The 14,177-nt window shown below is 38.5% G+C and overlaps 1 protein-coding gene and 1 long non-coding RNA gene across 2 annotated transcripts in view; one reads left to right on the top strand and one right to left on the bottom strand.

The window, feature by feature from the left end:
- ASS1 (argininosuccinate synthase 1) overlaps positions 1-539 on the top strand; it is an 83,800-nt gene extending 83,261 nt beyond the window's left edge. Inside the window, exon 15 of the mRNA XM_074210920.1 lies at positions 240-539. Coding sequence (XP_074067021.1) covers positions 240-285 — 46 coding nt within the window. The 3' untranslated portion in view covers positions 286-539. The remainder of the gene's footprint in view (positions 1-239) is intronic.
- Positions 235-7,341, bottom strand: LOC141505249 (uncharacterized). The gene is made up of 3 exons (XR_012473569.1): positions 7,200-7,341; positions 3,800-3,897; positions 235-1,638 (listed from the first exon to the last, which is right to left on the bottom strand). It is a non-coding gene; the product is annotated as an uncharacterized LOC141505249 (long non-coding RNA).
- Between the last annotated feature and the right edge of the window lie 6,836 nt (positions 7,342-14,177).

Here is a 14,177-nt window from a genome sequence, read left to right as displayed (position 1 = left end):
TTCATTTTCCATCGCCAGTTAACTGCTTTGTACTGAACAATAACATGAACTGTTTTCTCCCAAAGATAAATTAATTACATTATCAAGGGGGAGGGAAGAGGGCGGGCACAGGAGGGGGGGGAAGACAACTTCACCTACATCTTAACAAACAGCTGCCCCCAGTTCCACCTGAATTAATTGAACTGAATGTGTGTTATTACTGTCAATTTACCTCTTTTTGTTTTTAATCTGGTTTACAGGCTAAAGGAATATCATCGTCTGCAGAGCAAGGTCACCGCCAAATAGACTAAGCAGCCGTCAATAATGGGGAGCGACTCTCAGTGTTGCTGATGATTTTCCCAAGTAATGGCACTGAATGTCCTGGCATTTTGTGATTGTTGTTCACTCTCCTGGGCTGCAGCTCAGCCAGGCTTTGTTTCATGTTCCTGTTGCAGGCAGAAGTGTCTACAAAGGCAGTATGGGGTGGGGGATGGAGTAGAAAATACAACCATGATAATAATAATAATAACTATCATAATAAATAATGAAAGGCTACCATGGATAGAGTTTCTTTATTTCCTGGGTATAACATTTGCTTGTATGTTTGAAATTAGCCAGTCATGCTTTTCTTACTTCTGAAGGCCACCCTTTTGCCAAGGAATGTAGCTTCTATCAACAGGAGAGAGAGTTCAAAATTTCACATGGACTCTCCCTAGACAATCCAGACTTGGCTTTCCTGATTTTGATATGGGGATCCCATCCAACCCAAGATCCTGCTGCCAACTGAGGCCTTGAAGATAGAGTTGTCCTAGTGGACATCAGAAGCAAAGCTTAGATCAGTCCTAGTTTCTCCTAGTAGATATGTGACTGTTCTCTGGAAATAAGAACTAACAATTATATAGCACTTTAAGGTTCACATAGTATTAAATGTATTATTTTAATTCTAGCAGATCCTAACAGAAATCCTTTAAAGTAGGAACAGAAGTGTGACCCATCTCTTGAGGGTTTCATTTCTAATTCTTACTAGGATCCCTCTTGTGCTAATGACTTTCTGAAGTTTATTATTTATTCTGGTAATCAAAAATAGCCCTTTATACCCACTTTGTAGGATTACAAGGTGCCTTCCTGCCCAAGGAGCCAAAAGGACTCTCAGCACATCTTATCAAAACTTTCATGATAACACTTGAAGAAATGGAAACCTAGAGGGTGGATGTGATTGATCAAAGTTAAACAGGAAATCGGTGACAGAGTTGTCATTCAAACTCAGCTCCTCCAACTCCCAAATCAGCTCTTTTCTCACTATACCAGACTGAAAACTGAATAACAATAACAATGGATGAAAATTAAAATACTGCAGATTTCCTTTTGAGATAAGGAAAATTTCTCCCCAAAAGAAATGATGACCTTGGGATATAGTGGGTGCCATATCCCCAGAGCTGGTCAAGGGCACTAGATGTCCACATGTCAGGGATTCCTGCTTAGACTTGGATTGGATGATTTCTAATTCTGTGAGACTGTGGTTGGTTGGAGAGAAGGCTAGACATAGGGCTTTTCAATCTGAATTCAAATCTCTCCTCAGATAATTGATTATTGTAGAATCCTGGGCAACTCAATCACTGAGTCTTGGTTTCCTCATTTGTCCAATGGAATCAATAACACCTAGAACACAAAGTGATTGTGAAGCTTAGATAAGACAATGTATTTAGAGTACTTCGTAGTATATTTTATAAATAAGATAATATAATATTATAAATAATATAAATATTACTAGCATGAAAAGAATATCATTTGTGTTCAATTTTGTCATCTTTCCAAGAACCTAGGCATAGTTTAAGTACTATGTTCAATGAGTACTTGATTGATTAATTAAATGCCTTTCATAAATCTGCCGCCCCCCCCCCCCACCACAGAGCACATAAGGAGTGGGAAAGAGCTCTGTTCCATTTGCTAGGGAAAGGATGCTTGGCTTATGACCCTGCTGGGTCCTGGCCTGGCTGGCTCTCCCAAGGTCTGCTGCCTCTTCTATGCTGCTTTATTTGCTGGGACATGGCTACCATCCTTAGTGAATAGCACATGGTTTCATGAAGTGGCTGTCGTGTCTAGAATATGAAAACTAGGGCCTATGAGTACATTATATTATTACAGGTTATTAGGAATGCACCAGGGGCTTGTGAATCACTTCTGATCTTCAAAGCACTTTAATTAGCTTATGTTTGGGGTCTCCTATTCAATTCTCTCCATACTTCAAGTACACACATATTACTTAAGCAGGAATCAAAAGCTGCCAAGGAATCCAATTTCCCTTCAAAGTAGGAGAATAAGGAGGCTCTAACTTTACAGCTGTGAAAATAACATGTTATTTCTCCCCTCCTGGGATATGGGAGTATGAGCTAGGATTTGTGACAAGAAAACGGGTGCCCGGGTTCCTGGGTTCCAGGCTGGGATCTGCTGCCATCTGACTCAAAGATATAATGTTGTTTTTGTTCTTGGGCTCTTTCCCATGACAGGACTCTGGAAGCCTATCTTCCTGAGCTATGAAGGAGATCTACCAGACCCTGGATGGCTGAAATGCCTTTGTACAGCGAGATTGGAAGCCTAGAATTCTTTAATCTGTCCCTTTTGGGGAATCAGAAAGAAGACAATTGCATTAAGATTGGAGTACAGAACCTGAATAGTGGGGTCCTGGATTGGACTACTTTCAGGCAGAGGATTAGGAAAATTCTTGGGACTTTCTAGGAACTGTTTTTATAAAGGCAAGAAATTAGACTCTAGAAAGGGATATAAAGCACATAAAAATGTTAATTAACTGGGTGGAAGACACAAGCTAGATAAATCTCAAATATAAAATGAAAGAATCTTGGGACTGAAAGGGGCATTTAGGTCCTCTATTCTCATCTCTGGCAATGATTCTTAATTTAGTGTCCATGAATTTGAGTTTTTTCCCTAATATTTTGTAAACCAATTTGTTATAATTGATCTTCTGTGTGATTTCATGTGTTTTATGCGTTTAAAAACATTATTCTGAGAATGAGTCCATGGGCTTCAGCAGTTTGCCTGAGTCTATGAAAACAAGATTAAGAACCCTTGTCTTAAGTATCTGTGTCAGCAACCTTTTCTTATTTACATTATAACTCTATATGGAAAATTTTAGCTTTTTTTAATAATAAGCTGAAAACTGCCTTCCTATAACTTGACCCCAGTGATAGTAACTTTGATTTTACAAGCCACCTAGAACAAGTATGCTCCCTATCAAAACTCTTCCTCAGTCTTTTATCTAAACAAAACATCCCTGGATCCTTTAACTAAAGCCACCCATGGTGTTGTCTTGGGGACACTCTCCAGCCCCATAACGCATGAAAGTCACTTTTAAAGGCGACCACAAGAAGAATGTAGTACACAGAATTTCCCAGGTCAGCTCACAGGAGAAAGGTTCTGTCGGTCTTTTCCTCTGGATGAGAAATCAGACCAATTGCAGGGGAACACTCTCAAAGAAAGACCCATTGCTGGGGTCCCAATGTGACTGGGGAAAGGGAGAGTTGGGGGGGGATAGGCACCAAAAGGGAGATAGTCCCAAAAAGCAGAATTAGAAGTCATATGTGAAAGTTACAGAGAAGTAGATTTTGTCAGCATATCAGGGCTAAAAAACTTCCTAGCAATTAGAGTCATACAAAAGTAGGTTGGGATGTCTCAGAAAATGGTGGCTGTTCCATTAGTGAAATAGATGATGCCTCCTGAGCAGAGGCTGAATATTGTTTGTTGGGAATATGACTCAGAGGATTCCTGTTGGGAAATTGGTTGGACTAAATGATTGCCAAGATACCTCTGATTCAGATGCTCTGATTGTCTCATCCAGAAGTTGTCTTGAAAGTCAACCTTATCTCCCTTACGGTTTTGCTGAGTTCTGCATCACTGGATAATCTGGGGGTGAGAACTTAAAATAAAGACCCAAGCAGGCAGTAAATGAAGCACAGTGTTGCAGAGTTGGAAGAAATCTAACTAGTCATCTTAGCCAAAGCTTTACCTGCCCCTCCCCTCAAAAAAAGTTAGGTAGGTCACACAGCAGATAGAACATTGGGCCTAGACTCAAGAATTGAGTTCAAATCCAATCTCAGATGCTTACTAGCTGTGCGACCCTGGGTAAGCCATTTAACTGTTTTCTGCCTCAGTTTCCTTAATTGCAAAATGGGAATAATAATAGCACCTACCTCCCAGGGTTGTTGTAAAGGATCAAATGAGATAATGTTTGTAAAATATTTACAAAGTATTATGTAAATGCTCGATGTTACCCAACAGATGATTATCTAGGACTTAATAGAAGACTTCCAAAGTGTGGGAAGTGATTTCTTTCCCAGTCTTCCTATTCCATTTCTAGATACCTCTCATTGTTAGGAAGTTTCCACTTCCACCAAGCTTAAATTAGCATTTTTTTACCATTGTCATTGGTTCCTCTCAGGACAAACAGTACAGATGTAATCCCTCTTCTGCACTGGTAGCCTGTCAAATACTTGAAAACAGCTATCAGGCTCTCATCCCCACCTCTCAGGCTTCTCTTCTCTTCTTAAGTTAAAAATCTCTAGGTCCTTCAACCAATCACATGCCATGCTTGGTGCCCTCCATTTTTATAAGTGACTTTCTAATCCCTGGTGTCCATAATTGCTGGTCCAATGCTTCACACATGGTCTAACCAGGAGTCAGAATAATTGCCTCCTTGATCCTAGAAATGATGCTTCTTTTCATGGCAGCCCAAAGTGATATTAACTTCTGTGGTCACCATATAGCACTCTTGATTCATCTTGACCTTCAAGTCCATTGAAACTTCCAGATCATTTTCAGACAAATTGCTTTTCAATTTTACTTCCCCATCTTATCTCTATTTATCTATTCATCTTAGAGGTGGTTAGACTATTGGGCTGCTTCTAATAAGATGAAATGTAGGAATATGTTGTGAACAGCTAAGTGGTTTGGTGGATTGGTGGTTAGACAATTGGTAGTGGTTAGACAATTGACCTTGGAGCCAGGAAGACTGGGATTCAAGTCCTGTTTCTGACCCCTAATGGCTATGGGACCCTAGGAAGTTACTTACCTCTCAGTACTCCAGACAATTCTCTATGACTCTAAGTTGCAGAAAAAGTGCCCAAAATCTTGGTAGAGGGAGTTCATTACTAGCAGGAAAATACCAAACTAATACATATCCCTTTTTTTGTTGTTGTTCAATTGTTTCAGTTGTATCTGACTGTGACCTTATTTGGGGTTTTCTTGGTAAACATACTGAAATGGTTTGCCATTTCCTTCTCCAGTTCATTATACAGATGAGGAGACTGAGACAAAGAGAGTTAAGTGACTTTCCCAGGGTCACATAACTAGTAAGTATCTGAGGCCAGGCTGAACTCAATTCTTCCTGACTCTAGACTTGAGTGCTCTATGCACCATACCATAGAGCTGTTCACAACATATGATACGTTTCATCTTATTGGAAACAGCTCAATAGTCTACACTGTCAAGGCCTTTTTGAATCCTAACTCTGTTAAGAAAGAAAGCTTTGAGTCATTTGCAAATTTGAAAAGCTTGCTACCTATGCATTTATCCAAGTCAATGATAAAATATTAAATAGCACAGATAAAATATTGATAAAATATTAAATAGCACAGAACCAAGTATAGATCCCTGGGTTACTCCACTGGAGACTTTAACTTTTATCATTAAAGAATAAGTCCAGTCATCCACACAAGGTGTGGGCCAGAGTCAGGTCTCAGCTTTCCAGAACATATTGTTAAATTTTCATTGTGAGCATTTACCCCTTGGAAATAAGGGCTTCATTTATTTTAAGAAAGTGTTCATTATGCAGATTAAGTTTAAAAGTGTGTACACACTTTTTTCTCTCCTGAGAGCCCAGCTGTTAAACATTTACTAGCCTACCCTATTCTGAATTTAATTGTACTAACATCTAACCATCATTCCTCCATCTTTTTCACAAGTCTAGCAGGAAATACTTTATCCATGTTTTGATAAAATGCAGGCAAATTTTTCTACAGCATTCCCCTGAATAATAACCCTGTCAATAAAGGAAATAAGGTTAGTGTGACATGATCTATTCTGTTGATGTCATGTTGACTCTTTGTAATCACTTCTTCATTTTCTAGATATTCATTAATTATCTCTTTAATAATATTATAGAATTTTTCTATCCTATTGGCCTATAGTTTACAGATTCTATTTTTTCCTTTAAAAAAATTGAAGCAATATGTTCCTTTCTCCAGTCTTGCAGGACCATTCTCAGGCTTCCTAAATCATTAGCAATAGTTCAGAAATCATATCCAATAGTTCTTTTAATCCCTAAGGATATGATTGACTTAGGCCAGATGACCTGAATTCAACATTTATTGTCCACCCGTTAGCTACCCATTTCTTTGCTGGGCACTGTGAAAAAGTCATCCCTTCCTTCAAGGAGCTCACAGTTTAGTGGGAGGAGACAAGACACATCCCAAGATAACTTATTTTGAGACATACATACTAAATACCAAATAAATTCTATGGAAAGAAGGTGAAACAGGATCACTGAGGACTTAGGTGATCAAGAAGATCTTTACAAAGGAAGTGGGAATTGCCTTGGGCATGGAAGGATGGATAATAGGATGATTTCTAGGCCAACACTATGCACCAAGAAATTTCTGTGCTCTCTGCAAAGGACACAAATAAAGTAGAACTCAAAATCTCTGCCTTCTGATAACTCCAAAATTCATAGAGAAGATAACATTCACATTAGAAGACATAAGCTAAAATGCAAAGAGGAAATGGAATTGAAAAATCTTTTAGGGGAAGTTATAGGGAGAAGTGGGAGAGAGTCTCAGAAAGGTTTGGAAGGAGGAAACAGGATATGGATTGATTGAGAGAAGATAGATTCTCCCTATTGGGACTGGAGGTTGGATGAGGAGCATATTCAAAAAGCAGGTTTGCTCATCTTCAGGCACCCAGGATACTGGCAGCCCATTCAGGCGTGCCCTGTTGGAAGCTATTGTTATCCTTGATGTCCCCCTTTTTTCAGCTAGGGACTGTGGCTAGCACTGGAGCCCAGGGGTTCTTGCCTTAGACGGTCCATATTGGGGGTGGAAGGGGGCAGCAATGGCAGGGGCCAGCCGTCATCTTGTTGGCTTTGGCCTGGGGCGGTAAAGCCGGCGGCCAGGCTGATCTGCACACATCTCAGGCAAGGGGGAAGGGCTCACCTGGGGTCACCTCAATCGATATCTCATCTGTGGGCTCTCCTAGCGGAAGTGATAGCATATTGGAACATGGTAATGGGTGCTCTCTAGTGGAAAAGGCTAATCTTCCCCAGCTGTACAGGAGCTCTGCAGGTGTCCTCCTTCGGGCTCGCCCTGGCAGCTCTGCTCGGCCAGGCAGGGGACGGCTGAGATGTTTTTAAAGCCACAGTAGCTCCATTTCACACTAGCCAAGGAAGACTTCATTCTCTAAATCTTGTCCCCTGCAAGAGACTAACTCACCCTGGCAGTATCAGACTCAGGATGGAAAGAAACCGTTCCCTCGGAGAGCAATGAGAGATCTGCCTAATGTCCCGGGGCGGGGGCGGGGGGGGGGGGGTGTACAATCTGGAGACACTATAATTGGCAGTAATGTAAAGAACATTGGACTGAAAGAGTCAGATGATCTAAGTCCTAGTCTTACCTCTGCCAATGAATAAATGATGTGACCCTGGACAAGTCACTTTACTTTCTTGGACTTTTTTTTCCTATGTAAAATGAGTAGGATGGGCCTCTAAGGTTCTTACCACCTCCAATGTACTATTTTCTAAGGTCTCTTTCAGCTCTAGTTTCTAGGTTCTATTATCCATGTCCACATCTGGAAGATAATGATTATTGGTGTTAATGATAATATTTAAGAAGCTAGGTGGCACAGTAGATAGAGTGCCAAGCCTGGAGTCAGGAAGACTCATCTTTCTGAATTCAAATCTGGCCTCAGATATTTAAGTAGCTGTGTGACCCTGGGCAAGTCACTTAACCCTGACTGCCTCAGTTTTCTCATCTATAAAATGAGCTGGAAAAGGAAATAGTAATCCACTCCAGGATCTTTGCCAAAGAAAACCCCAAATGGAGTCATGAAGAATAGGTCACATCTGAACATGACTAAACAACATCAATAATATTTAGCCTTCCCATTAGAGCAAACAGGGGACAAGGAAGGGAGACCCTGCAAGACCCTGCCCAATTAATAACTCACAATGATGAAACTGTGTAACAGGCAGAATTTCTATCCCGGGACACAAGATGACTTGAATCTTGGTCTGTGGTTAATGATATCACCCCAAACTCTTGATGGATTGATAGTTCTATGAATTTAACCCCATAGCTGTTTATCTCCCCCCACACACTTATTATTTATTTATAACACACACATAGACAATCTCTGGCCTCTAATACATTCATCTTCAATGGTGTAGGTCCCCAGGGATCTTCCCTGTTGCAGTAGGTCCTCATTCATGAAGACAGATGTCACTGGCTACAGACTTAGACCTTCCTCCTTTTCTGAATGCTCTCCAGGACTCATGCAGCTTCAGGAAAAGAGATGAGGTGTCTATAGTTGCAAAGAATTATAATATATTTTTTCTTTCTCTAATGAGAAGCAAGTCTTAAAGTTGAATCCTTGTCTTATTATGATGAGCTGCATGGCTCTCTGGAGATTTGGGAAGACTCCTCCATTCAGAGGCACTATAGATGAGAAGTGGCAAGCAGGTATGAACCCTAGGCAATTGGGTAATGCAGGGAATCATAGAAACCTATACTTGGAAGCAAGCTTTGAAGTTAAACAATAAAAACTCTCTCCATGGTAATTGATCATCCAGCTTCAGTTTGGATCCTTTCAGTGACAAAGAGCTCACTATCTTTCAAATAAATCAAATGTGAGAATGAGAGTTTCATGATTATAGTAATCTGCTGTTTGATAAACCCAAAGAGTCCAGCTATTGGGATAAAAACTCTCTCTTCGATAAAAGCTGTTGGGAAAATTGGAAGTTAGTATGGAAGAAACTTAGATTAGACCAACACCTCACACCCTATACCAAGGTAAGATCCAAAAGGATATAGGATTTAGACATAAAAAAGCAATACTACAAGCAAACTAGAAGGTCAAGGACTAGTTTACCTGTCAGATCTATGGAAAGGGAAGTAGTTTATGACTAAGAAAGAGATGGAGAACATCACTAAAAACAAACTAGACAATTTTGATTACATTAAATTAAAAAGCTTTTGCACAGACAAACCACTGTAACCAAGATCAAAAGAAATGTAGTAAACTGGGAAACAATCATTACAACTAATGGTTCTGACAAAGTACTCATTTCTAAAATATACAGAGAACTTAGTAAAATTTAAAAAAAAGCCATTCCCCAATTGACAAATGGTCAAAGGATATGCAAAGGCAATTTACAGATGAGATCAAAGCAATCCATAGTCATTTGAAAAATTGTTCTAAATCATTACTTATTAGAGAAATGCAGGGATGGCTAGGTGGCACAGTGGATAGAGCACCAGCCCTGGAGTCAGGAGTACCTGAGTTCAAATCCGACCTCAGACATTTAATAATTGCCTAGCTGTGTGGCCTTGGGCAAGCCACTTAACCCAATTTGCCTTGCAAAAACCTTAAAAAAAGAGAGAGAAATGCAAATGAAAGCTTCTCTGAGGTACTACCTCATACCTCTTAGACTGGCCAATATGACCAGAAAGGATAATGATCATTGTTGGAAGGGTTGTGGGAAATCTGGGACACTATTACACTGTTGGTGGAGCTGTGAATTCATCCAACCTTTCTGGAGAGAAATTTGGAACTATGCCCAAAGGGCAACAAAAATGTACATACCTTTTCATCACATACATATATGTCATGGAACACTATTGTTATATTAGAAACCAGGAGGAATGGGAATTCAGGGAAATCTGGAGGGATTTGCATGAACTGATGCTGAGTGAGATGAGCAGAACCAGAGAAACACTGTACATCCTAACAGCAATATGGGGGCAATGATCAACCCTGATGGAATTGTTCATTCCATCAGTGCAACAATGGGGGACAATTTGGGGCTGTCTGCAATGGGGAATACCAACTGTATCCAAAGAAAGAACTGTGGAGTTTGAACAAAGACCAAGGACTATTAACTTTAATTTAGGAAAAACCTGATATTTTATGTATGATCTTGCTATCTCTTATACTTTGTGTTTCTTCCTTAAGGTTATGATTTCTCTCCCATCACATTCAATTTGGATCAATGTACACCATGGAAACAATGTAAAGATTGGCAAATTGCCTTCTGTGGGGGGTGGGGGGAGGAAAGTAAGATTAATGGGAAAAAATTGTAAAACTCAAAATAATTAAAATCTTTAAGAGAGAATGAGAGTTTCTGACTCTAAGCATTCCGAGAAGGAAAGTCACATTGGGGTAGGGATTCAGAGGAGACTCTTGTTATTTTTTATAAAATTTTGTTTTTCCTAATTACATGTAAAGACAAATTTTAGCATTCATTTACAAATTTTGAATTCCAAATTCTCTCCCTCTGTTCCTCTCCTTCCCAATATTAGACAATTTGGATTACTATCAAGTTCTTTAATGCTGAAGTGAAATTTCCCTCTCTATAACTTCTACCAGTTAGTCTTAGTTCTCTTTGGAATGATAAAAATCACATGATCTCAAATCTATATTGCTCCATCTCTATACTAAGAAAAATGAAGTTGTATATCATTATCTATTTCCCAGAAGTGAGCTTGATCATTATAATTAGAGTTTAATTACTGTTTAGTCTTATTTTGTTTCTCATTATTGTATCATTACATGTATTGTGCTGCAACTTTGCATCAGTTCATGTAGGTCTTTCCATATTTCACTGAATTGCTTACATATAATAATCAATATGAAGCAAGTTATACAAATTGCATAATTCTAAAGTGAGAAAAAGGAACATCAAAGGACCAAACACAGACAAGAATCTCCTTTACAATATAGATAGCAAATCAAGTTCAACCAATTCTTGAAGATCTGCTTTGAGGGGAAACTCACTACCTTTCTCTGGGAGGGCCATTCTAATCCTGGATAGCTAGGAGGTGCAGTGGCTAGAACTCAGGACCTGGAGTCAGGAAAAACAGAGTTCAAATCTGGCTTCAGACACATACTAGCTGTGTGATCTTGCACAAGTCACAGTCTCTGTTTGCTTCAGTTTCCTCATTTATAAAATAGGGATAAAATAGCTCCTACCTTCCAGAGTCATTGTGAAGATCAAATGAGATGATATCTGTAAAATACTTCTTACAGGGCCTGGCACATTATAAGAAATAATTTTTATTATTTGTTAAGAAGTTTTTCCTCACATGAAACCCAAGTTTCCTTCCTGTAACTTCCACCTACTTTCCTAGTCCTGTCTTCAAGGATCAAATAGGACAAATCTGTTCTCTCCTCCCTATGACATTAAACATCTAACATCAAAAGCTAGATCAGACACATCTAAATCATTTAAACCATTTTCACAAGACATTATCTCAAAATCCTCTCCCTTCTGGTTTCCCTTCTTTAGACGATTCCCAGCTTATTAAGGTTCCTTCCAAAATGTGATATCAAGAACCCAAAACATTTCAAATGAGGTCAGGCTAAGGCAGAATACTACTGTAACATCACTTCCCTCCCAGAAGTGGACATATTTCATACATATGTGGTCTGCTCAGTCCAAAACAGATGGCCTATCTTCTCCCCTACTAAGTCATCACAAAATGACATTAACTACCACATCACAAATTGATTTACATTGATTTTACACTATACTGTACTTGATTTGTTGATTTTTTTAACCCAAGAATAGTGTTTTGCATTTATTTATAAACTTATTTATAAATTATTTATAAATAAATTTATTTTAAAATATATTTATATAAATATATAATTTATATAAATAAATTAATTTATTTATAAATATATTTGTTATATTTTACTTTTTAGTCTGTCCTTTCAGTTTGATTAGATTTGCTTTGTTTTTCTTTTGCAAGGTAATGTGTCTAAGTAATTTGCTCAAGGTTACACAGTTAGGTAATTATTAAGTGTTTGAGACCAACTTTAATCTCAGGTCCTCCTGACTCCAGGACTGGTGCTCTATCCACTGAGCCACCTAGCTGTCCCAGATTAGAATTTTTGTGTGTAAGTTTGTTACCCAACACATAAACCTATCCCTCCCAGTTTCTGATCATTAGCAAATGTGCTCAACATATTTTCTTTATTCATCCAAATCACTGATAAAAATGTTAAATGGGACAATGAGTCCCCCTCTCTTCACACCAGTTCAAATCATTTCCATCCTTCAAGGACCAGTGTGTCTCACCTGCTACAAGAAGTCTCCCTTAGGCTTTCAGAAAAACTTACATGAACTGATACAAAAATGAAGTGAGTAGAACAGATGAACCTTGTATGATGATTCACTGTGAATGACCTAGCTATTTTTAGTGATACAAAAATCCAAGATAATTCTGAAGAATTTAGGATAAAAAAATGCTATTCACCTCCAAAGAAAGAATTGATGGAATCTGAATGCAGACCAAAGCAAACTATTTTTCACTTTCTTTATTCTTTTCATGGAATTTTTTTTGGGGGTCTGTGTTTTCTTTCACAACATGACTTTTATGGAAATTTGTTTTGAATGACTGCACCTTTATAAACTATATCAAATTGCTTGCTGTCTCAGTGAAGGGGGAGAAGTAGAATAGAGGAAGAGAATTTGGAATTCAGAACTTTAAAATGAATGTCAAAATTTGTCTTTACATAGGAAAAATAAAATATTATTTAAAAATAACAAGAAATCTTCTGACTACCCTAGTAGTCAGAATTCTGAATTCTGTAGTATGAAACTCTCAATCTCATGCTTGATTACATACTGTCTATTATCTTCTAGTTGCTTCTTTTTTAAAAGTTGTATTGATGTCTTTTGTTCTTTTAACACATCCATTTTCAATATTCCCTTTCACTGAATGCTCCCTTATATACTAGTTAAATAGTTAAACATAGTTAAATTGCTCAGCAACTGCTGAGTTGTATATGCATCTGAAAGTATATGCAGTATTTCCTATCCTTAGTTTCCTGTCTCTATACTAAAAAGAAGGAGATTATTTTATTATCTGTTTTTCAGGAGCAAGATTGAGCATTCCTATTAATTAGAGTTGGCTTTTAGTTTAGTTTTATTTTATAATATTGTAGTCATCACTTATATTGAGTTCTAGACTCTACTTCATTTTGCATCAATTCATACAAATCTTCCCATATTTCTCTGAAGTATGTATATGTATAATTTAAATGGTATAATATGATTTTCATCAGTCACAATTTATTTAGCCATCCCCTAGACAATTGATACCAACTTTGTTGCTAGTTGGGTTTTGGGGGGTGGGTTTTTTGGCTACCACAAAAAAGTGCCACTATTAATATTTTTGTATATATAGGGTCTTTCTTTCTTTCTTTGACCTCCTTGGGGTATAGGCTCAGTAGTGGGTCATTGGGTCAAAGGGTAGGAACAGTTTAGTGACTTTTCTCACATAATTTCAAATTCTTTTCCAGAACAGCTGGACCAATTTCACAGCTCCACCAACAGTACATTAGTAGTGTGCCTGTCTTCTCACAGCACCTCCAACATTATTATTTCTTTCTTTGTTTTCTTTGTTAAGTTGCTTCTTATCCTTAGGTCTTGCTTTTAAAACTGCACTGTAAGATCCTCAAGGACAGAGAGATCTTGCCTTTATATTTCAACAGCACCAAGTAGGCTCTTAATGAATACTTGTTGAATGATTAATTAGTTGAATAGAGTCAGGCAAAGAAATAAACATCACTCCTAAGAAACTCAGAATCACCTTTTAGCCCTACTGCCTCAGTAATCTTGAACCTCCAAATAAACATCTCTCCCTATTCCCAGACTTCAGCTCCCTCCCCCAGTCTACTCTTGGTCCCCCTGGGTTACTTCTTCTTGCTTGCTGAGGCTCCTCTGGTGGAAATGTCTTGCCAACTAACGGGGTATCATTTTCTCTGAGCTCCCTGTAACAAGGTGGCTTTGTTTGAACATTTCACAGGGATCCTTCTGCCTTCTTCCCAGGAGGTTCCCAAAGCCTAGCCTGCGGAGGTTTGAAAGGATGCATTATATCTATCCCTGGGACATATTGTTGGGAAGAGAGGAG

The sequence above is a fragment of the Macrotis lagotis genome, chromosome 1, assembly GCF_037893015.1.
Source record: "Macrotis lagotis isolate mMagLag1 chromosome 1, bilby.v1.9.chrom.fasta, whole genome shotgun sequence".
In the NCBI taxonomy this organism is placed as follows: Eukaryota; Metazoa; Chordata; class Mammalia; order Peramelemorphia; family Peramelidae; genus Macrotis; species Macrotis lagotis.
The sequence above is the reverse complement of the archived record's forward strand: the minus strand, read 5'-3'. Positions and strand labels throughout refer to the sequence as shown.